General features: G+C 41.3%; 1 protein-coding gene across 2 annotated transcripts in view; it reads left to right on the forward strand.

Annotated features, from left to right (window-relative positions):
- The window catches only part of prr12.L (proline rich 12 L homeolog), a 79,322-nt gene that overhangs the window by 48,519 nt on the left and 6,497 nt on the right, over window positions 1-24,306 (forward strand). The window contains exons 2-13 of one of the 2 annotated variants that reach the window (XM_018226337.2): window positions 6,608-6,720; window positions 8,999-9,160; window positions 9,798-13,426; window positions 13,772-13,967; window positions 14,193-14,297; window positions 14,713-15,029; window positions 16,017-16,133; window positions 16,559-16,692; window positions 17,031-18,631; window positions 19,143-19,268; window positions 21,668-21,765; window positions 23,325-23,453. In XM_018226337.2, coding sequence (XP_018081826.1) covers window positions 6,608-6,720; window positions 8,999-9,160; window positions 9,798-13,426; window positions 13,772-13,967; window positions 14,193-14,297; window positions 14,713-15,029; window positions 16,017-16,133; window positions 16,559-16,692; window positions 17,031-18,631; window positions 19,143-19,268; window positions 21,668-21,765; window positions 23,325-23,453 — 6,727 coding nt within the window. Of the gene's footprint in view, window positions 1-6,607; window positions 6,721-8,998; window positions 9,161-9,797; window positions 13,427-13,771; window positions 14,298-14,712; window positions 15,030-16,016; window positions 16,134-16,558; window positions 16,693-17,030; window positions 18,632-19,142; window positions 19,269-21,667; window positions 21,766-23,324; window positions 23,454-24,306 lie in introns of both variants that reach the window. The other variant, XM_018226336.2, reaches the window with a different exon arrangement.

Here is a 24,306-nt window from a genome sequence, read left to right on the forward strand (position 1 = left end):
TCAATCCCACAATGCAGTGCAGGTTCTTGTTCCTCACCGTTCAGCCACTGGGCTTTTTCTACATAATTCCCTTATTTTCATATAATTCTCCTATTGCTTCAACATGCCTCTGTGTTTGAAATTCCCATAGTGTAGCTTTCATGCATGCTTTGCCTTAGCAATGGAATAGATGTGCAGCATTCACACAGGCTGTACCAAAGGAGTTAAATGCAGCCCCAAGCTAATCTTTGATCTACTCTGCTATAAAGCAGACAATCAATTATTCATGTATGGATTCGTTTCCCTTTACAATATTATATATATATATATATATATATATATATATATATATATATATATATATATATATAAATATTTTTGTGGATTTCATCTTGATTTACACAAATATATATATATATATATATATATATATATATATATATATATATAAATATTTTGTAAAGGAAAGAGTGGTCTCTATACACGAGACTATATTATGTACAATATGTGTGTATGTAGAGGCACATGTAATGTCTATACTTATAGGACTAGGCCTTCTTTGTGCATGGTACAGGGATCTGATCCATTATCCGGAAACCTGTTATCCAGAAAGCTCTGAATTACAGAAAGGCTATCTCCCATAGATTCCATTTTATCGAAATAATCTACATTTTTAAAAATGCTTTCCTTTTTTCTCTGTAATAATAAAACAGTACCTTGTATTTGATCCAAACTGTGATAAAATTAATCCTCATTGGAAGCAAAACCAGACTTTTTGGTTTATTTAATGATTACTTGATTTTCTAGTAGACTTGAGGTATGAAGATCCAAACTACAAAAAGATCCATTATCCAGAAAACCCCAGGTTCGAGCATTCTGGATAACCGGTGCCATACCTGTATTGGCAAAGGCTGGGTATGAAACGAGAGTGTAAGAGAAGTGAAAGTCTGTGAAGTCTTGAGATTTCTAGAACTCTCTAGTGGAATGCAAGTGGGGGTGATTGCTGTTCAGGACCCATTAGAGCTTCTGCTTAATGCTGGAGGAACTCCACTTTACCTAGGGTTGCCAAATTCCTGGAAATATATACAAGCTGTCCTATATCTCTGGACCGTTCCTATTAATAACAGTGGCATCAAGAATATTTTTGGTTTGTCCAGTGGCAACCCTAATTGTTTCACACATTTGTCTGAGTCTGCAAATCTCTTCCAAGTAGCTGTTCAGGAAAACCATATGCTGGTTAAATTGACCAATATCTGCTGAAATGGCTCATGTGGTGCATGGTTGAATGCTGTCCAATTCGGCCATTGCCATGGACAAAGACTGTTAAAATGATTGATCTGAAATAACTCTCTCATTTCTGGACCCACTTATCCATCCAGAACTGGTATTCGGCAGATGAAATGTACAATCTGGTCGACGGACATTGACCCAACGGGACTTGTTTGAAGGTGTTTCTCCAGGCCATAAATGCAAAAGAGATTGGGCATGGCCACAATTGGATAATCTTTAATTTTTATTTTTATTAAATTTCAGTAGGGAAAAGGAGAATTACAGAAAGAAAGACATCAGTTCCATCTATAATTATACACATATATAGGTACAGCGTTAGGAACAACATTCAAAGGTTTGACTGGGAACAGTTCTTAAATTTTATCACATGTTGCAAATGGCCTAGCCCTAGCTTTATATATGAGTATCTTATATCAATTACAAGTCTGCTTGAGACTACTACATCAGTAGTAACAACAATATACTTTTACTGTCCGCTGTCCGTGCTTTCGTCATTGTTCAGTTAGGAACCAGTTATAACTGGGAATAACTAAGGTTGGGGGGGGGGCAGACATAGCAAGAACATAAAATACCAATAGGAAAGGATTTGTAATTAAGGTTAACATCCTATTAAATATAAACCATTCTGGCACAGGAATCAACCCTAGTATTATAAGTTACCATAGAAGCTAGTGTTTAAATTTCAGTAGCAATGGTCTTTAGCTCAGATTAAAAACTTGGTTTGGCAGGTGTGCTCTCCATCATGTCTCTATGCAATGGAGTCCAGGTATTGTATCCAGAGACGCCAGGTGGCCCAATGTTTTAACATTTCCTTGTGTGAATCAGCATGGGTTTCCTCTAATTTGCGGATCTCTTCCATTTCCTGTATCCATTCAGCTTGTGTAGGGGAAACGTTACTTTGCCATTTGCGAGGAATCAATATTTTGGCTGCATTTAATGCAAATTGTGTTAAAGGGATACTGTCATGGGAATCAGTTAATAGTACTGCTGCAGCAAAATTCTGCACTGAAATCCATTTCTCAAAAGAGCTAACAGATTTTTTTAGACATATTGTCAATTTCCCAGCTGCCCCAAGTCATGTGACTTGTGCTCTGATAAACTTCGATCACTCTTTACTGCTGTACTGCAAGTTGGAGTGATATCACACCCCTCCCTTCCCCCCCCCTGCAGCCAAACAAAAGAACAATGGGAAGGTAACCAGATAACAGCTCCCTAACACAAGATAACAGCTGTCTGGTAGATCTAAGGACAACACTCAATAGTAAAAACCCATGTCCCAATGAGACACATTCAGTTACATTGAGAAGGAAAAACAGCAGCCTGCCAGAAAGCATTTCTCTCCTAAAGTGCAGGCACAAGTCACATGACTTGGGGCAGCTGGGAAATTGACAAAATGTCTAGCCCCATGTCAGATTTCAAAATTGAATATAAAAAAATCTGTTTGCTCTTTTGAGAAATGGATTTCAGTGCAGAATTCTGCTGGAGCAGCACTATTAACTGATGCATTTTGAAGAAATTTTTTTTTTCCCATGACAGTATCCCTTTAAAGATTTCTTATAGGACTGCACAGAATCTGTGTTATGGTGCAGAAGTATTGTAGCCGGGTTAATGGGTATGTCCAACTGTAGTTGGATTGCACACTCCCAGGATTTGTGTCCAAAAAAGCTGAATGTTTGGGCAATCCCAGAAAATGTTTAGCATGGTACCTGGTTGTTGTGTGCATCTCCAGCATTTGTTGGTTGTGGCAGGAAATATTTTATGGAGTCTCGAAGGAGTATTGTACCAGCGAGAGAGAATTTTATAATTATTTTCCAGTATCCTGCAGCTTCTTGGTCCAGTGAATGTTTTAGCAATGATATTCTCCCAATCTTGGTCAGTGAAAACTGTGTTCAGCTCGCTCTCCCATTTTTTGGAATCGTGATATAGGAGAAGTCTTAGCAGTTGTTTGCGCCAACAGTATATGATCTAAGAAGTGATATTCTTAATGGGTGGAGAGGGGCGACTACACAGTTTCTCAAATTCCGTGTATAGTGGAGCCTCTGCTGGGCGATTCAATGTAGCTCTTGTGCAATTTACAATTTGATGGTATTTAAACTGTTCTGTCACCGGCAGTTGGAATGTGTTCTGTAGCTGCTCCCACAAGGGGATCCTTCCCTTAAGGCAAATTTGATATATTTGTGCCACTTCTTTGTCCTGCCACTTAGCAAAGTATTCTATCTGCATTCCATGAGGGAAGTCTTTGTTAAAGATCAGAGGAATAAGAGGGGAATGCTTTGTGGTCAGGTTTGTTGTCTTCTTTAACAATTCCCTTATGTGTAGACAGTAACTGATAAGGGAGTTATCTCTTGTTAATTGCAAGTAGCTTTCTGATGAGAGCCATGGAAGAATCTTGAGAGGTTGTGGTAGGAAAGTTTGTTCCAGTTGAATCCATGCTTTAGAATTTTTATGATAAGTCCAATCTATGAGTCGTATTAGCACACTAGCTTGATGGTAGAGTTTAAAATCCGGTAAGCCAATTCCGCCAACTGTCCGAGGATGCTTAAGTGTTTCCTGCTTTATGCTTGGTTGTTTCCCGTTCCAAATGAATTTGGTAATTATGCCATTAAGAATGCCAAAAAAATCCTTAGGTGGACCTAGTGGAAACATCTGAAAAATGTATAAAAGCTTTGGAAGAGTGTTCATTTTAAGAAAATTTACTCTGCCAAACCAAGAAAGTAATTAGTTGGACCATGCTATACAATCTTTTTTGATTACCTTCAAGATAGAAGTATAGTTAATACAAGCCCACTCATCTACATTAGGTGACAATATAATACCTAGGTGTAATAGCTTCTCCTTAGCCCACTTGAAGGGGAATTTACCCTTCAAAGCAGTTACAGTAGCGTGTGGAAGGCTGACATTCAACGCGCTAGATTTCTCATTTATTTTGAAATTGCTCAGGTGGCTATATGTTTTTAATCTCCTCTAATAAATTAGGTAAAGTAACAGTCGGTTGGGAAAGTGTAAATAGCAAGTCATCAGCGTATGCACAAATCTTATGGGGTGTTTTGTTCACTAACAAGGCCTTAATGTTGACATTATTACATATTGGGGACAATAACAGTTCCAGGGTTAGCACAAAAAGAAGTGGCGAGAGTGGGCACCCTTGTCTCGTACTGTTTCGGAGTGCAATAGAATCCGATAGAGTGTTATTAATTTTGAGTTTGGCGGTTGGATTAAAATATAGGGACCTAATCCAAGATATCATATGTGGGCCTATTCCTATATACGTGAAGCAACGGAACATAAAGTCCCACCTCACCCTGTCGAAAGCTTTCTCAGCGTCGGTAGATAAGAGAAAAAGAGGGCTGTTCTTCCGTCTAGCTATTGTTATAAGTTTAATGAGTTTGTTAAGGTTATCTCTTGTTTCCCCGACCTGTGAGAAAGCCCACTTGATCTAAATGTATAATTTGTGAAAACCCTGGTTTAATGGGTTGTGCCAGAATTTTTGCTAGAATTTTCATATTATTGTTGATAAGAGAAATAGGTCTATAGCTAGTTGGTGAGGCCGGGTCCTTGTCCTTTTTAAGAATTAAGCTAATATGAGCTTCCAGCGAGGAAGGTGACCACTGGTGTTGGTGTTGAATTGCATTGTAGGCTCTACGTAGAGCTGCAACTAGGTGAGGTTGCAGTGTTTAAAAGAAAAGGGCAGAGAACCCGTCCGGACCGGGACATTTCCCTAGACGGGAGTCCTTTATTGCCCATTCTATCTCAGTAGGGGATATGTCCTGTTCCAAATCTTTTAACATCAGCATTTCCTTTCTGTATACCTGAAGAACGCAGATAATTCTCATATTGCGTATTCGGGAGTGAGAGAATTGGATAATCTTTAAAATTACAATTGTACGTGATTGTCTGGGGATGCAGGGAGTCGAACAAACAATTGCTACAAGTCTATAAATTGGACAACCCCACCACCCCTAAAGCTGGCCATAGACGCAAAGATCTGATCATACGAATCGAGGATTCGTATGATTTTAGGAACGTGTGGGGAGAGTCCCGACATTTTTCGTCCGGTGGAGATCGGTCGTTTGGTCGATCGGACAGGTTAGAAAATTTCTGTCGGCTGCCGATAATATCTCTGCGTGTATTGCCGATCGTACGATTTTCAGTGGGAGACTGTCACTAGCTTTGGTTGGACATAGATATCGTACGATTGCTGTCAGGGGCAGAACATTGCTGATCTGTTCTTTTACTAATCTGACTGGTAAGACGTTGATCTGAATGGTTAGTGGCGGGTCGGGAGATGGGAAAGTCCGATCGTACGATGATTCGTACGATCCGATCTTTGCATCTATGGCCAGCTTAAGACAAGCTCTTTGTGATTTAAAGGAATTGTTCAGTGTAAAAATAAAAACTGGGTAAATAGATAGGCTGTGCAAAATAAAAAGTGTTTCTAATATAGTTAGTTAGCCAAAAATGTAATGTATAAAGGCTGGAGTGATTTGATGTGTAACATGTCACTACTTCCTGCTTTTCAGCTCTCTTGGTTTACACTGACTGGTTACCCTGGCTACCAGGCAGTAACCAATCAGAGACTTGAGGGGGGGCCACATGGGTCATATCTGTTGCTTTTGAATCTGAGCTGAATGCTGAGAATCAATTACAAACTCACTGAACAGAAATGTACCATGTGGCCCCCCTTCAAGTCGCTGACTAACTCAGAGTTATAGAGCTGAAAAGCAGGAAGTTGGATTCTGGCTGTTTTATTAGACATCTGTTCTCTCCAGCCTTTATATATTACATTTTTGGCTAACTAACTATATTAGAAACATTTTTTATTTTGCACAGCCTATCTATTTACACAGTTTTTATTTTCACACTGAACTGTTCCTTTAAGATCTACATCTTTGGAACATTGTCATACATTTACCTCTGTCCAGAGCCAAGCAATTTATTTAAGGTGTTTAAACCTCTGCATTCACCAGTCTAACCTCTACTGTGCCCTCAGTTAAATATGTAAGAACTGTATATGCCTATATGTCATGTGAAGGCTTTCAAAATCCTTTCTCCGTGCTCCGACCTTCTCAGAACTTGACTTTGTGCAAGTGCTTTTTGGTTGTCACACAGAGGCCAATAGAGGACCATCCTGTATGTTTTTGGCCCCTATTTCTATATAAAGCTGGACTGAACCTTGGCTCTTCACCTGTTGAAGAACCACAAGTGAACTCCAACAACCGAAAGGTCTCAAGTTGGGGAAAAGTTCATTATAGCTAGAGAACCAAGAGTTTGACCTCTTTAGTGTATTAAGTGTGGACAAAAATTTGAATGATTTCTTTTCTTCTTTGTTTCTTCCTAGTTTGGTGTACGGAAGTTCAAGAGGCTCCCACCCAGACACAGACATCCTACACAGACAGGCGTACGGAACACCTCACCCATTACAGGGATATGCTACCAACCACCATCCCGCAGGTAACATTATACAACACATGCTTCTTCAGAACTCTGTCTTATTGACTTTTCTATTATGTACATACCTTATAATTGGCCTCGGCCCATCACTGATCATCTAAACCATGCTTTTTTTTTTTTTAAAGGAGAGCTAATTTAATTGCAGAAAATGCTCCTGTGAGCACTTTTGTCATTTCAAAATGTGCCCTTTTTTTGCCAGCTTCTGTATTGATCTAAGGATCTGGCATCATTCTCTGGAGTGATGTATATGTATTTATATTTCGGTTTCTGTCAATGCTATATGTAGCAACTTGCAGTTTCCAGTTCCATGCCCTCATTTAACCTGACATAGTTTACTTAATAGAGAATTAAAGTTCATAAACAAAGGTTGCTTGAATAAAATGTGTTAGCTTCTTCACTAAAAGCACCATAATGCTTCTTCTTGATCTGGTAGCTGTACACATGCCAGCAATAGTGTATGTGTCCTGCCGAGTTTGACAAATATCAATGTACTATGGATATCAGTCGGTTCTGGGTCAACTCATTTTGGCCTTAAAACAAGTTGTTAATTACCATGATATATTTAAATATCCTCTATTAATACAGCTCTGACACCTTAACCCTACATGGGTTTGACATACGACTACTGATACTCTATTACAGTGCTGTCCAAGTTCTGTGGTACCGAGGGCCAAAATTTTACTGGCCTATGTGGAGGAGGGCCGATAATGGAAGTCAGTGTTGGCCACTCCCCCTTTTAAACCACACCCATATTACCACAAGAACTTTTAAGATTGTATCCACATTAACGGTGGTAGCACACCAAAAAACCAAATGGTTGATGCTCACTGCAGGGAAATCCCTCATCACTCATATGTGAAAAATTGAAGTCATGTTAAAAACACACCCTTAAATCCATATGCCTCATCCTCACCTGTTGATAATACAACAACCCCCCAACACATGATTAAACATCTTAGGTGCCCTTAACAACAATTTCCAAATGCTAACAAACCCCTAACAGGCTTCCATCCCACAGGTAGGGTAGGGCAAGCAGCACTGGGCAAGCAGAGAATGGCACACACAGGGAGGCAGGGCCAGGCCAAGGTATTTTTGCACCCTAGGCAAGGGCTTCAATCAGTGCCCCCCCCAGTCCTGCATTACCATTTCCCACCTTACCAGTCATATAGCCCCCTGTACCTGTACCAGCACCTATCATATTGCCTCCATTTTTACCTATACCAATGGCAGTTAATCCCTCAGATTGCCCCCAGGCATCCATCATATTTTTACCCCCAATCTGTACCTATACCAGCGGCAACCAAAAGAATCCATCATATTGCCCCAATTTGCATCTGTTCCAGCAGTAGCCAAAAATTCCATCATCTTGCCCTCAAACATCTATGTACCTGTGCCAGCAGCCACCATATTGCCCCATGTACCTGAGCCAGCAGCAGCCAATCCCTTATATTGCCCCCAATCTGTACCTGTGCCAGCATCAGCCAAAAAATACACACTATTGCCTCCATATATGTACTTGTGCCAGCAGCAGCCAAATATCCATCACATCATCTGTTTACCTGTGCAAGTAGCAGCCAAGATATTGCCAACAAATATGTACCTGTGCCAGCAGCTGCCAAAAGGGAGCTGGGAGTGATTCTGTCTGGAACAGGGGGTTTATAAAGTTGAAAAACTATTAAAGGCCAAGCAAATCAGGGTTTAAAAAAGAAAGAAATGAAATTCCCCTTAAAAGTGTGCCCTGCTTTTAATTGCGCCCCAGGTGGGCGGCTACTCTGCCTGCCCCTAGTTCCAGCCCTGCAGGGAGGGAAGGCAGAAGAGAGCAAGAGGCAAGGAAAGCTCTCAATCTAAAATGTACTACATACAGTGACACAGTGCTGGTGCCCCATTAGCTTTTTGAATAAAGTGTGAACAGGTGAACAATGTGGGCAGTTTCAGTCTGGGTCTCAGGTGTGAACAGTACAGGCTTTAGGATATAAAAAATAGAGGTATCACAAGTGTGAACAATACAGGGGGATCACAGGTGTGATACAGGGGATATAGTCTGAATTTGAGATTTAAACAATGCAGGGTGCAGTTTATCTCTACAGTGATACCTTTTAAAGTTTACATATGGTAAACAGACACAGCATCTGGGGCGCCAAATGCGGCCCGCGGGCCACCAGTTGGACAGCCCTGCTCTTGAGTGACGGCCATCACTGTTCTAATAGCATTGTTAACTAGAAGCATTGTGACATGGCTATACTCTTCAAGCTTTTATTCTTCTTTTTTTTCTTCTCAGGACTGTCTGGGTTGTTTGAGACTGGCCTCCATCATGCCAGCAGTGCCAATCCAGATGCTTCCGTCATGAACCTCATCTCTGCTCTAGAGTCTCGAGCCCCTCAGCCAGGACCTTCAGCTTCCTCCTTACTTTCACAGTTTCGCACACCATCATGGCAAACAGGTACTAACACATGTGGAACCTTTTAAAGTCCAAAACATATAGAGTGATTTTCTCTAAAAGCAATGGCAGCCAATCGTAAATTAGTTCTGATCAGATGCAAATACCTGATTGGTTGCTGAGATGATGTGGGTTTATGTGGGAGAATATGATATACCAGATGAAAAAGTGACCAATCATAATGGTAAAAGTTTCCATTCTGTAAATGAAAGGTAAATATGCACTCAAGCGTAGGCCTAGGGGGGATCCTGCCATCAAATCTGGCCCTGCTTGCACTGCAATTTGGTATGTACTGAATGCATCTTTGTTGGGTTTGGATTAACATCCAATCCTTCCAGATTTAGCCGACTACTAAACTGAATGTGAAGCCTTATTTCCATATTTCGCTTTAAGAAAACAATAGTTGTGTCATCCAAAAATTGTTGCATTCTGTCTTCAAGTGCTTTAAAGTCTCGTGTGTTATAGTGTTTTGTAGAACTGAATTGGAACCCTAAGAATGTGGTCCATTAATAATTGCAACACTGAATTAATTGTTTTGTAATCGGGTTCAATAATTTTGAAAAGGAAGCATAGAGAAATGAACCTATTAGCAATTTGGCTGCAATGTCTTAATTTCGATTTTCTCTCTCTTGTCTCCTAGCCATGCACACGCCGGCTCCGGCAGAACTCTTTATATCAGGAGCCGGTACATTTCCATCATCCTCTGCTCTTTCTGCTTACCAACACCCAGCATCGTTCAGTGGTAGAAGCTTTCCTGTAACCTCTTCCTTGACACTTCAAGATGCAACATTCAGTCCCACATCAAATGGACTCCTTTCTCCTCATGACCCTCTCTTGCATATAAAGACATCCCAGTCCTCGGTTCCCTCTTCCCTAAGTTTTGATCGCCTTGGTAGCACTGTTTTGGGTACTGGATTACCGTCCCAGAGCTCTGCCTATCGCAGTGCCCAAGAATCAGCTTCACGTCACCTTCCTTCTCAGTTCAACCTGCTTTCCTCCTCCCTGGGCCCCTCAGATCAAACATCCCAGCTCTATAATGCTTCAGTGTTTTCAAGCTCTCCAGCCTCATCAATTGAACGAGCCATGCCCCGACAAGACAGCGTCATTAAGCACTACCAGCGACCTTCCAGTGCCCAGTCTCAACTACCCTCAGCTGCAGCAGCTGCACACTCACTTCAGCATTATCTCAGCTGTGGAGGGAGTTACCAGCAGATGCAACATCGTTCCAGTTTGTCATGCAGCCCTCTGGGGGACCAGTCACCGGTTAGCAGTGAGGGATCACAACAAAAAAATTCACAGGCACGACAAGAACAGTCTCAGAGCTACAGACCCATAATTCAGTCTCCTGGATATTCCACCTCGTCCTCTTCCAATAAGTCAAAAAGCTACTCTGCTTCTAGGCAAACTCCCAGATCCACTGCCACTCCAAAGTGCCAAAGCATTGCCACCACTGGGCAGACACACAATTACTCTTCCTCCACTCCAAAGCCCAGCTCTGTTATATCGAGCCAGTCTCAGGCTTACTCCCCAGGGCAGCCCCAAAATCTTCTTTCCATGACTCAGTCCCAAAACTATGCTGTCACTCAGTCCCAGAACCTCTCTGCTGTGACTCAGTCACAAGGCTTTACATCCAGCCAAGCCCAAGATCTGACAAGTGGGAGCAAGTCACAGAGCTACACTACTAGCCAATCACAAGGCTTGCAGACCTGTGTGAGTCAAAATCAGACCTACTCCCCAGAGCAGTTGCAGGGATTGTCATCTGTGGGTCAAATTCCAAGTTACAGTGTGCAGACTGAATCTCATGTGTCTGTCAGTCAAGCTCCAAGTTATGTCCCCACTCATTCACAAGGTTTACCAACTGCTAGCCCCTCCCTCAGCTACAGCACTGGCCATTCCCCAGTAATGTCTAGTCACTCACAGTCTATTGGTTATTCTTCAGTCGGCCATTCCCAAAATCTATCTGATTCTAGCCCCTCTCAGATAATCCGGCCCTTGCAGTCTCCAACATCAAACCGTTCTCAAAGTGTGTCTTCACCTGGACAGTCCCAGAAATATCTAACATCAGTCCTCTCACCTTCCTTCATGCAAGCTTCCCATTCACAAAGTTATCAGAACTCCCAGCCACCCTTAGAAAGAACACCTTCCTACAGCAAACCAAAATCCGACTCGGACCTTCTCTCCACAGAACGGACTGATGATGAAGACTTTCTTATACAGCACCTCCTACAGTCACAAAGCCCTCCACGTGTGTCCTCTGAAAGTCTGGTGGAGTGTGAGGAAAGATCAAGTAAAAATCTGGGTTATGAGATGAGTAAGACTGAGGAAAGGTATCACCTACAAAGTGTTATAAGGACTAATTCAAGCATAGATAACCAAGGGTTGGAGTTGTCTCTTCAAAGCTTAAAAGACAAGAAAAAAAGTGACCGTCATAAGGAATATGCTAATGCAAGGTCAACTCCTGAGTCCTTGGGGACATCTGTTGTCCATTACAGCCATCAGACAGGTCCCATGGATTCCTATTCTCAGGACATCAAAAAGTCAGTGGAACATCTTCCACACATGGACACCTCAACTAAAGACTTGAATTCGGCTCATTCATATCTTCAAAAAACACCTGAGCATGCATCACAAGCCCATAGAATGGTAGCTGAGAGTCAGTCAATGGAGACCCATAGCATGCTTCAAAGCCAGCAAGGCACTCCATTGATGATGGATACCTCTCCTGATCTGCCTCTCTCTCTAACCCACCAGCCTACCACCCAGCAGTCACAACTCCTGCAGTCTGTTCTAACCCACACCCAGAGTCAGCTGCAGGCACATCAGAGGAAAGTACAGACACCCATGGATGTGCGTCTTTTGGAGTCACAAAGGATCCAAGCTGAAGCCCAATCTCCACAGCTACAGATGCAACTGCAGTCACACTCTTTGGAGGCTCATTTACAGTCACAGCAAATGCAAGCTCATGTTCGCTCACAGTCTATGGAGGTACATTCACGTTCCCAGTCAATGGAGGCACAGTTAATGGATTCACATCAGATTCAAACAGACCAGCAACCACCACAACTTCAGGCACAGTTGCAGTCGGAGCGCATGCAAGCAGAGATGCAGCCTGAAAGGATGCAAGCAGCACTTCAGCCTGAGGGCATGGAGGTACTTCCACAGAATGATACCATGCAAGCTTTATCAAGACCTCAAGAAATACAGGACTTTCTGGAGCCTGACTTAAATTTAGAGACCCATCTGGGCCAGGCAAGCTCCGTCTCATCTCAGCAGCACCTGATGCCTGATGGTGGAGAGGGTTTGCGCTTAGATGGTGACTCTTCTCAGCAGGTACCTCAAACTCAAATGGAACCTAAGGATCAGTTTGACAGCCCAAGTCCTCAAGGATCCAAGCAACGCTTTGTTCCTTTGACATCCATCTGCTTTCCTGATTCTCTTTTGCAAGATGAAGAAAGGAGCTTTTTCCCTGGAATGGAAGATATGTTCTGCCCTCCTTCATGTGGAAATGATGAGTATCCTAAGTCTAGTTGTGGGGATGATGGCTCTCAGAGCATGGACAGAAATGAGGCAATGAAGAACAGCTATGAAATGATGCAGTCTAATCAAAGTTATTCAGGTTACTGCACATCTGAAAGTAATGACAATCAACAAAATGTCCACTTAGGTCTGGATTCTGTATCTGTTAAACATGAGTTGCCATCCACTGTAAATACAGAACAACTAGGTCTTATTCAGTCAAGTCATACTCAGCAAAATTCAGAAGTAAAACCTGGCTTGACATCACCCATCTTCTGTTCTTCCAAACCCAAAAAACTTCTAAAGACGTCATCCTTTCACCTGCTGAAAAAAAGGGAACCCGCTTTCCAGCCTCCAAAGAAGAACTATGCCCAGGAGTATGAGTTTGAAGATGATGAAGATAAGGAAGATGTTCCTGCAGACATTCGATTAAACAGTCGTAGGCTACCTGATCTTCTCCCAGATCTTATCTCTAGCTGTCGTACTCGACCCAACATAAGCCCCATGGGAGATATAGACTTTTGTCCTCCGCATATTGATGGACCGAAGAGAAGAGGCCGAAAACCCACCAAACCAAAAAGAGAGGGTCCCCCACGGCCCAGAGGTAGACCAAGAATTAGACCACTGGTAGAACCTCACCCAGTGGGGCATGATAGTATTAGGAGACCTCGTGGCAGAGGAAGAGGGAGAGGCAGGAGAATGGTAGATGATGGAAGAGAGCATATGGCTATGGAGCCTTTAAAACCACTAAAGGTATGTCCAATTAATCTGATTTATATTGTTTCTGCCCATAATTTAAAAGAACTCCTGGACTGAAAATGATGAGATAACTTATATACATGTAAATGTCTTTAGTATGAAAGTGTTTTTTAGGCAACAAACTATGGATCCAATCTTTTTAAAAATTATAGACTAGGAGATATTGATAAAGTGATTTGTTTTTGTGGATATTGCGTTGTGTGTGTCCATGAAGCTTGCGGTACAACATGAGTGGCTTTTTTTTCCTGTTTTCATATATGTACATTTACTCGATTGAGATGTTTATTTTCTGACCATGGTTTTGCCATCTCCATTTTGTTTTCCTATCTTCTCTGCCAGATCAAACTGCAGGTGCCAAAAGGGAATGATACTTTGCAGATGGAACAAGCTGAGATGCTCCCTCCTCCCCAGGAAAATGCATTGGACAACAGCCAGACTCGGGAGAAGATTAAGCAGAAGATCAAGGAGGTTGAAGAAAAGCAGCCAGAAATAAAATCAGGCTTCATGGCCTCATTCCTGGATTTTCTCAAATCAGGCAAGAGGCAGCAGCTGCCCACCGCTTCCACAAGTCCCTCAAAGAACCGGCCACCATCTGCACAACAAGCCTCTCAGGCTTCATTTGGAATGGCCTCTCAAATGCTATCTGGTACTCTAGACTCAGCAGAGAGCGATAGCCTGGTGATGAGTTGCACCAGCCCTGGCAAAAGGCTGGATGATGAGTTGAAGCGAAATTTGGAAACTCTACCTTCTTTTTCTTCAGATGAGGAGGATTCAGTCAGCAAAAACCAAGATCTGCAAAAGAGCATCTCATCGGCCATCTCTGCTCTCTATGATCCGACAGACCGAAAGGAAGCAGAGAACACAGGTCAGTACAGGGCAGATCTGCCCAACATGTAAACTTTAAGCTGCTGTTAAAAAGTAAAATTGTCAATACCCTTTGATAGTTCTGCTAATTGTACGTTGATAGCAAATGAAGAATGAGAAGTTGGTACATTGATTTAAGTTAACTTTTTTCATTTTGCATACTGTACCTTCTATCCTTCTAATACTCTTTGTATTTACAACTGCTGAATGGCTGCTACTGTTGCCATCTTCACCACTCTTCCTACCTTCTGCTCAATGAGACCCTACTATATGCAGGTCCCAGGAAAATCACTATTTCTACTCCTTGAAAAACCTTAAGCCCTGCTAACCTGTTCATTCAGAGATATCTGTATTGCTTGGTGGAACAAAATGTTATTTCCAAGTTGATTAACTTTGTGCCTTATCTTGTTTTCAAGCACCCCCAGTGGTCGAGGAAAAAGTGTCCAGCCCCGTGCCATCAGAACCTTCACCCGAGCAGGAGACGGCAGCCCCGGAATCTCCACCATCGCCCCAAGAAACACCTGCTCCACCACCACCCGAGGAACCCCCTGCCCAATCCTCTCCAGAGCAGGAAGAACCTGAAGACTCCAGACCTCTTCATCTTGCCAAGAAACAGGAGAGTGCTGCCATCTGCGAAGAGACAGATGAAGAAGATGTTGAGAGTGGTGGTGAAGGCATCTTCCGAGAAAGGGATGAGTTTGTTATTCGTGTGGAAGATATCCAGGCTCTAAAGGTATAGCTTATACTATATTATATATATAATTTTACTATATATTCCCAGCAGCCTGTGCTGAAATATCTGACACAGCCCTATCTAGCTGCCATATCATCCTTAAAGTACAGGTATCCTCAGATTGTAAATGCCTTCAGCCCCTGAAGCTCCATATCTGGTCCCTGCTTGTGACATCATCTGTTATGTACAAAGTGGGCTGCTGTTCATGCATACTGATCAGGCTCAGCTTAAGCATGTGTTGTGCCACTGTGGATAAGGCAACCTAACTCAGAAGGATATGGAGCTACAGGGAATATATTCATGAGCATGGACCAAAAGGAATACATTAATAAGCACTGTTTGGGGCTGCTGTATCACTGGGCTGCTGCAGTAAGTCCTGTGCATAATGTATATCATTGCTAGCCCTTTAAGAAAACTATGTCCTATAAGGTCATCATATATGTATAATGTGTCCACATGTTCCATAACTACATTTGTTTGCAACATGGCAGGTGATGTTAATATGTGTTATTGACTTATAAATTCTAAGTAGGTTTCTTAAAAGTATTGCCAAAAAAGTATGTCAAAAACATAGAGCATGTTATTATGATCTGTATTTATCTTGCAAGCACAGAAGTCACAGTTGGACTGCCCTGTCAGGGTACCAGATCTCACGTTGGGCCTCAATAAAGGTCAATTGATATCATGTCTTTACTACTTCCACCCTAGGTTTATACGACACCCATTAAAATTAGCACTGTCTTCATACCTACCTAAGATTGTCTTCATAACTACGATGTTGGACGTAGTAGATTAGTATATAGTTAAATATAAAGTTAAAGTCACCTTTTCTGCTTCATGGTCAACTGTATTGCCTGGTATTATCTATGTTCTGGATCCAAGTTAAGAGGGATTGCTAGAGTTTGGCCAAATGCTTAACACAATTTTCATCTGTTGCCATGACATTTAACCTCTACAATGACTTCAATTCCTCTGTTGTCTTTACAGTTGGCATTACAAACCGGAAGGGAACCACCTCCTATCTGGAGAGTCCAGAAAGCTTTGTTGCAAAAATTTACTCCTGAGATCAAAGACGGTCAAAGACAGTTCTGTGCCACAAGTAATGTAAGTACATCTAGTATATACTGTGTGTTTATATATATATATATATATATATATATATATATATATATATATATATATATATATATATATATATATATATATATATATATATATATATATATATATATATATATATAATATATATATATATATATAATATATATATATATTTTTTTTTTTAAAAAGCTGAATGTTTTAGGGGGAATGTATACCTTATTTTGAAAAAAAAAAAAAAAAAAGAAGGTATATACCTATATTGAGTCCCTCCAATAGGTAAGGGTTGTTTCCCTTAATTTGACCAACCTGTATATTTTGAAGTTTTCATGAGATGTTGTCTGGAATGTTTAGATTCATAAATACTGACCAATATTAACCCACCAATGAAATGAAAGGTCTTTTCTTGTTCGCTTGTATTTCTTGTATAGTATCTGGGATATTTTGGCGATGCCAAGAACAGGTACCAGCGCCTGTATGTCAAATTCCTGGAGAACGTCAACAAGAAGGACTATGTCCGGGTGTGTTCTAAGAAGCCTTGGCACCGCCCCCTACAAACCATGAGGTAATGTAAAGTCTTTGTACTATGCTTCCTCTGGGCTTTCTTTACCTTCGTGTTTTGTTGTATAAGCCCCACAATGTATGCATTGTGGGGTTTAAGGGAAAATATTCCAAATGGTATTAACATAACGAAGGTTTTCAACTTTATTAGTTGTGCATGGCATTGTTTATGTATGTGTGTTTGTCTCGGTCAAGTCTGTTTAAATGCCACATTTACTTCCAGAGATACATACTGGGTGTTTAATCACTCTGTAAAAAATTATTATTTGTAACCTAATATTTTATCTCAGCACCCACATCCCATATTTATTGGTTAAAAAACATTTTATCTTTCTCATGCAGGAGGCAAAGTCAGACAAAGGCCCCTGGAGGTAAAAGTCCTGTTGTTGTTCCCAAGCTAGAAAAAATGGAGAAACCTGAACGTTTGCCGAAGATGGAAGCACTGGGCAGGCCAGAAAAGCCTGAAGCTTTAGAGAAGTCTGAGAGAGCAGAAAAGGCTGAGAGACCAGACACATTAGAAGGAGAGGAGCCTTTTGATAAATCAGAGGTTCTTCCCAAATTGGAAAAGTTTGTTTCTGAGGAAGGACATGAACAACAAGAGCCTGGGATGAATTCAGTAAAGGAGGTGCCCCTAGAAGATTTGGAGAAAGTAGAGGCCATCGAAAAGGTAGAAAAGCCTGAGCCAGTGGCAAAGGTGGAGAAATTAGAACCTGTGCAGAAGAGCGAGATGGAAGATACAGTGGCAAAAACAGTAAACAGTGAACCTTCGTTAAAGAAGGAAAAGACCGGACAAGGTACAAAGCAGGAAAAGACTGAACCAGCAGTTTTTAAAGGAAAGATAGAACCAGTGGCCAAGGCAGGAAAGGCTGATCAAATTGTAAACCCTGAAAAAGCAGAAACGACAATGAAGGCAGAAAAAACAGACAATACTGTAAAACCAGAGAAGGGTACGTTTTCTGTAAGACAGGAAAAGCTAGAGTCTAGTGTGAAGGCTGAGAAAAACACCCCTGATAAATCTGAACCTATCACCAAGCCAGAGAATTTAGAAATGAAAAAGGCACCAAAGGCTGATTGTATTGGAAAGTTATCATTGCCAGTTGAAAAGCCTGAAAATGAAGAGGCAATGGATACACTAGAGAATGAATTAGATGATAAGCCTGTAATATCTGAGCAAATCAGCCAAACAGAGCAAGCAGAACCAGTAGAACCAACCATTACAACTGAGAAAAGTGAACCAACTGAACAGCTTGAGAAAGTGGAGGCAGAGAAGATGCCTGAGCAAGATGAAAAACAGGAAAAGGGCATGCGAACTGATAAATTAGAAAAACCCAATAAGGTGGAGAGGACAAACAAAGTTTCCAAGGTAGATCGCTCAGAAAAGTCTGGCAAGGTAGACCGGCTTGAGAAAGCTTTCAAAGGTGATCGACCAAACAAAACCTTAAAGGCAGATCGTTCTGAAAAACGGGCAAAAGCTGATCGTACAGAGAAGCCAACAAGGGTAGATAAAATGGAGAAAACAGTACGAGTAGACAAAACAGAAAAGGCAACCAAAATGGAAAAAATAGAGAAAGCCGCCAAGGTGGAAAGGTCTTCTAAGATGGTCAGAACAGAAAGGCCTTCAAAGATGGATAAACCAGAAAGGCCTGAAAAAATGCCCAGGTTAGAAAAGATCGAAAAGTCACCAAAGCTTGAAAAAGTGACCAAGAATGATAAAATAGAAAAGCCAGAAAAGTCACCACGAGCAGAGAAGGAGAAAATGGAAAGACATGTTCGAATGGAAAGAGTAGATAAGGTAGAGCCATCCCCAAAAGCTGCTTTGAAGCCAAAGCACAAACAGGCGAAAGTGAAAGCAGAGCCCCCACCCAAAAAGAGGAAAAAATGGCTTAAGGAGGTTGCATCATCCTCTGATTCAGACTCTTCTCCTGACCAGCAGAGTGAGGAAGGTAAGTGGAAACCCTCAAACTTTGCAGTCTAATCTGCTGCTGACACCCAAAGATGACCTAAATGGTATCTCAAATCAAGACCATGCTTTACAACCCTAATTATTAAACCACTTTTCACATTAACTAGCAAACAGAGGTCCACCATTTGAAGAATGATAATACTTATCATTCCCTTTAGGACAATTTAAAGGTATTTCAGTAGGTTGTAAACACCAGTTGTAATAGGTTATATTTACCTATCTGTGTAATAAACTTTGGAGTAAATTGGTCATATGTTGAATTTGATGAACACGTGTCTTCTTTTCAACCTAACTTACTATGTTACTATGTAGTCTTGAGTATTGAAATAGTCAGAAGACTGACCCACCTGTAGCCAATCAAAGCATTAGAATGTTCCCAGCACAGTGTTTGAAGAACCAAGTAACCGATAAACTAGAAATATCAACTAATGCTTCTCAGTATAAAACAGTTCCTAGCTGATTTGTATTTTTTATGTTTGATTTCCTTTCAGAACGTGTTCCTGTAGGGCGAGTATTAAACACGCGAGCTATGAAAGAGATGTTCCGGAGTTACATTGAAATGCTGGTCAGCACGGCTTTGGACCCTGACATGATCCAAGCATTAGAAGACACTAGTGGTGAGGAGACCCTTAAATAAACTCTCTGTAAAGTTCTATATTTAATTCACTGCTGCTGTGGAGGAAAATGTCATGTGGTTTAGGTATGAGAGTTGCTGAAAACTGAAAAACAGCAAAGCCACAAGATTGAGAATGTATTGCAGGTATGAGAACTGCTAAAAATGAAATATCAGTAGGAAGCCACTCTCCCCAAACCCTACCTTCCTGCCATAAGTGCAGCTTGCAAGAATGCAATGTCACTTGAAATATAGACCATACAAAAGCAAACCATAGAGCTACTAGGTGTCACAAAAATACACTCCAATCAGAAACAGGAACTTGCCTTCTTAGATCCTTTTATAAATCCTCACTGTGATCATAGATTTTGCTTCATTAATTGTGGAAACCATTGCCTGTTTTAGTTTTTTTTTTCTTAAATAAAAACTAATTAACTTTACTTATAAGAAGACAATTGCTTAGGGCATAAACCTAGCAATGAGATGGCAGTTAAACCTAAGGCTTCAGGTGGCCTATATACTCAAAGATCCGCTCGTTTGGCGACATCGCCAAACGAGCGGATCTTTCCCCGATATGCCACTAACAGCATGGCTATATTGGGGGTAATTCGAATGTTCAGCCGTATGGCCGAACGATCTAATTACGATGCGCCAAGGGGCTCCGACGGGTCGGTCGGTTAAAAATCAAACCTTCCCGATTGATATCGTGGCCAGATATCGATCGGGAAGACCCGTCGGAAGCCCCCATACACGGACAGATAAGCTGTCAAATTGGTCCAAACAACCGATATCGGCAGCTTTATCTGCCCATGTATGGCCACCTTTAGCCTGGAATTCAAAATTAAGCAACTGCTTTAAGGCCTCTGGGAGCAACATCCAAGGGGTTTTGGGAGCAACATCCAAGGGGTTTTGGGAGCAACATCCAAGGGGTTTTGGGAGCAACATCCAAGGGGTTTTGGGAGCAACATCCAAGGGGTTTTGGGAGCAACATCCAAGGGGTTTTGGGAGCAACATCCAAGGGGTTTTGGGAGCAACATCCAAGGGGTTTTGGGAGCAACATCCAAGGGGTTTTGGGAGCAACATCCAAAGGGTTCTTGGAGCAACATGTAGCTCATAAGCCAATGGTTGGGGATCACTGGTCTAAGGGTTGCAGAACAAAATCAGTATTAAAAAAAACACTAAGAATAAAAGAAATTAAGTCTAATGGCAACTTATCTTGAATGCTAATATCTACATTATACCTAAATTCATTTTTAAGCAAATTTTTCCTTTAAACTATAGAATAAGTTGGCACTAGATAAATTGAGAACAACTTCATTATTACCTGTTTGATTCGGTACATGATTTATTCCTAAATGTAGACAATGGACAGGGCAGCACTGAGGCAAGTCATGGCTGATGCCATTTTGTAGCACAGTAGGATTAGCAAATGCACATGCAAATCACTAATTCCTTTTAATGCCTCTGTTTTATCACAATGCCATTCTGTCTTGGGATGCACCGAATCCAGGATTTGGTTCGGGCAGGATTCGGCCCGAATTTGCATATGCAAATTAGGGGCGGGAAGGGAAATCATGTGACTTTTCGTCCGAAAACGAGGAAGTAAAACATTTTTCCCACCCCTAATTTGTATATGCAAATTACGATTCGGTTTGGTGTTTGGCCGAATCTTTTGTGAAAGTTTCGGGGGTTCGACCTTATGCAAAAATATGGATTTGGTGCATCCTAATTCTGTCTGGTTACCCTCTGTATTATTTTTGCTTACTCCTACCCCATTACAATTTTTAATGAATGCATGCCTTATTTCCTCTATTGCAGAGTTGCTATTTGGTGTATTGTAGTTTTTCTGTACCCCTGCATAATAAAATCACTTTTGTTACTTCTCCAAGAATTTGTTTTAAAAACAAAAAATGGATTTTATTTGATTACATTGATGCAGAACCCCATTATAGCAGAAAAAGGAGTCTGATCTTCTGATAGGCTGCAGTCTGGCACCTACTTGTGAGAGAGGCTCAGTTCACAAGATGCCATTCCAAACACTGTTGTATCCAGCCATAACAACAATGTTGTATATTGTAACAGGGTTCACAAGAAGTGAAAGCTGACTTGCCAAATGGCATGGTAAGGTTTGGGCATAGAACAGACACCCTGCACATCATCTGCTGCCCTCATTTGGCCTTCTTTTGGCTTCTGAACAAATATGTTTTCCTTTATGCAATTAGGCCAGAGACTTAATACTTATTTAATCCTAACCAAGGTTTCCCATGTGCACCTACAAAGCTGACACACAATGACCTTAGTCTATGCTTTTCCCATGTGATATGACACAGTCCCAAGGTTAACTTGTAATCACTCTCATTGTTTCTTTTTATCTTTCACTCTCTCTGCCGCCTTCCTGTGCAGATGAACTTTACCTTCCACCCATGAGAAAAATTGACGGCATTGTAAATGAGCACAAGAAGAAAGTGCTAAAGAAGATTTCTCTCAGTTCATCATTTCAGGTGGGGAGGCGAATGCCCCAGATAAGGAATTTTGTTTTATGTTGTCTGCTCTCTTTCGGTTTCCTTAAATACGTATTGTTGAATTGCATAGTGAAGGATGTGGTTTATTTCATCTTCCATTTGAATCAGCAGTTGACTGTTGTGGGTCTTGCAGACAGTGGTAGGTAGTTTGAAATTCAAATACTGCTCATATATTCATTTGTTGTCTGACCATGCAGCGCATTAATGCATTTAGTAGCAGTGTAGATAATTAAGCATCTGGCCTGTATTAAGAGTGGGGATAACAGCCGTGGAAAGGGACTGTAACTATTTGATAGCAGGTATAGTAGGGAGAGATGGTGTCTATAGTAACAGTAGGATAATAGTCTCTGGGAAGGGATTGTGACTGTGGAATAGCAGGTATAGTAGGGAGAGATGGTGCCTATAGTAACAGTGGATAATAGTCTCTGGGAAGGGAGTGTGACTATGGGATAGCAGGTATAGTAGGGAGAGATGGTGTCTATAGTAACAGTGGATAATAGTCTCTGGGAAGGGAGTGTGACTGTGGGATAGCAGGTATAGTAGGGAGAGATGGTGCCTATAGTAACAGTGGGATAATAGTCTCTGGGAAGGGACTGTGACTGTGGGATAGCAGGTATAGTAGGGAGAGATGGTGTCTATAGTAACAGTAGGATAATAGTCTCTGGGAAGGGATTGTGACTGTGGAATAGCAGGTATAGTAGGGAGAGATGGTGTCTATAGTAACAGTGGGATAATAGTCTCTGGGAAAGGAGTGTGACTGTGGGATAGCAGGTATAGTAGGGAGAGATGGTGCCTATAGTAACAGTGGATAATAGTCTCTGGGAAGGGAGTGTGACTGTGGGATAGCAGGTATAGTAGGAAGAGATGGTGTCTATAGTAACAGTGGGATAGTAGTCTTTGGGAAGGGAGTGTGACTGTGGGATAGCAGGTATAGTAGGGAGAGATGGTGTCTATAGTAACAGTGGGATAGTAGTCTTTGGGAAGGGAGTGTGACTGTGGGATAGCAGGTATAGTAGGGAGAGATGGTGTCTATAGTAACAGTGGGATAATAGTCTCTGGGAAGGGAGTGTGACTGTGGGATAGCAGGTATAGTAGGGAGAGATGGTGTCTATAGTAACAGTGGGATAATAGTCTCTGGGAAGGGAGTGTGGCTGTGGGATAGCAGGTATAACTGGATGGGAGGTTTCTATAGAGCAGCAGACTGAAGATCACAGTTGTGGGGTATATGTTTGTGACACTAAAACATCATTACTCCTGGACTAAGAGGCCTAGACACATGATCAAAACGGTACAACCAAAAACTCTTTATAGAAATGTATGCAGAGCTCATTATCTAATCCTGGAATGGCCCTAATGGTCCCTGACAATCACGTGTTATGTGCTGCTCCCAGTCTGGTGTTATGGTAACATGTATAAACTGTATAGCTGAGGCATAGACTTGGCCAACACTGTATGATAAGTTATAGATGTGCCATAGATGCCATCTATGGATAATTTCAAGAATTGCTTTAAAGGTCTGATATTCTTTCCTTCTTTAGGAGGCAATACACATGTTCCCTCAGCTTAACAGTGAGCCAGGAGAACCTACAACCAGAATGAAACCCGGGGGAGAACCTTATAACCGCAAAACACTCAACAAATTAAAAAAGAATGTAGCCAAACCACAGGTACCTTTTATATATAACTATGGTATTGATATGGTCGGTAGGTTAAATTGCTGATACAGCTACAAGTGGATGGAATGTCGTTGGATATGTTCCAGCTGGTTGAGCTCAGCGTTCTTTCATGTTCCTACTTGTTTTGACTTTGGGCTTGACTGGCATTTGCTTGGGTTTCTCTATTCCAAAAGCCGCTGACCCAGAGCTGTGGGAGATGTGTGTTTTATAAAACAACATGTTGGCAGTACTTGTATAAAAACACAAAAATGACAAGCAGTAGCAGGCATGCTGTATAGCTAAAGGAGGTATTTCTGGCAGCATTACTAAACTACTATACCCTTTGTAATTGCACAGCCTATTGGGGCTCATTTATAAATTTCACGCAGGGCAGATTGGTTCGCACAGTGAATACATTTGCCTTGCGCATGGTTACATTTATAAAGCTGGATAAGAATTGCATTTATACAAGCTGGATAAGAATTGCATTTATAAAGCTGGATAAGCTCCTTTTAAATATGTCAAAAATCGCAAATTGCGAATATTTATGTGCACACTCTTCGTTTGAATTACGCCACAACTTTGGTGGCGGAGAAAATATTCCCAAAACAGTTTCACAAATTGCTAATTGAAGTTACTGTCAATGCTATTTTCGCACACAACAATCTCGCACAGTGAGTGGACTCACGCAAAACCCCGTCTCATTTGTGAAAATTTATTCACAATGAGACTTAAATGAGACTTTGTTGTGCTTTGTTAGACATTTCCTTATGGTACATCTCTGTACAGGCTTAAATACACCAATCTTGCCTGGTTTTATAAATATATACATTTTTCCTGTCTAAATAATTCTGTGCTTTGGAAA

This window comes from Xenopus laevis, chromosome 7L (assembly GCF_017654675.1).
Source record: "Xenopus laevis strain J_2021 chromosome 7L, Xenopus_laevis_v10.1, whole genome shotgun sequence".
NCBI classification, from domain to species: Eukaryota; Metazoa; Chordata; class Amphibia; order Anura; family Pipidae; genus Xenopus; species Xenopus laevis.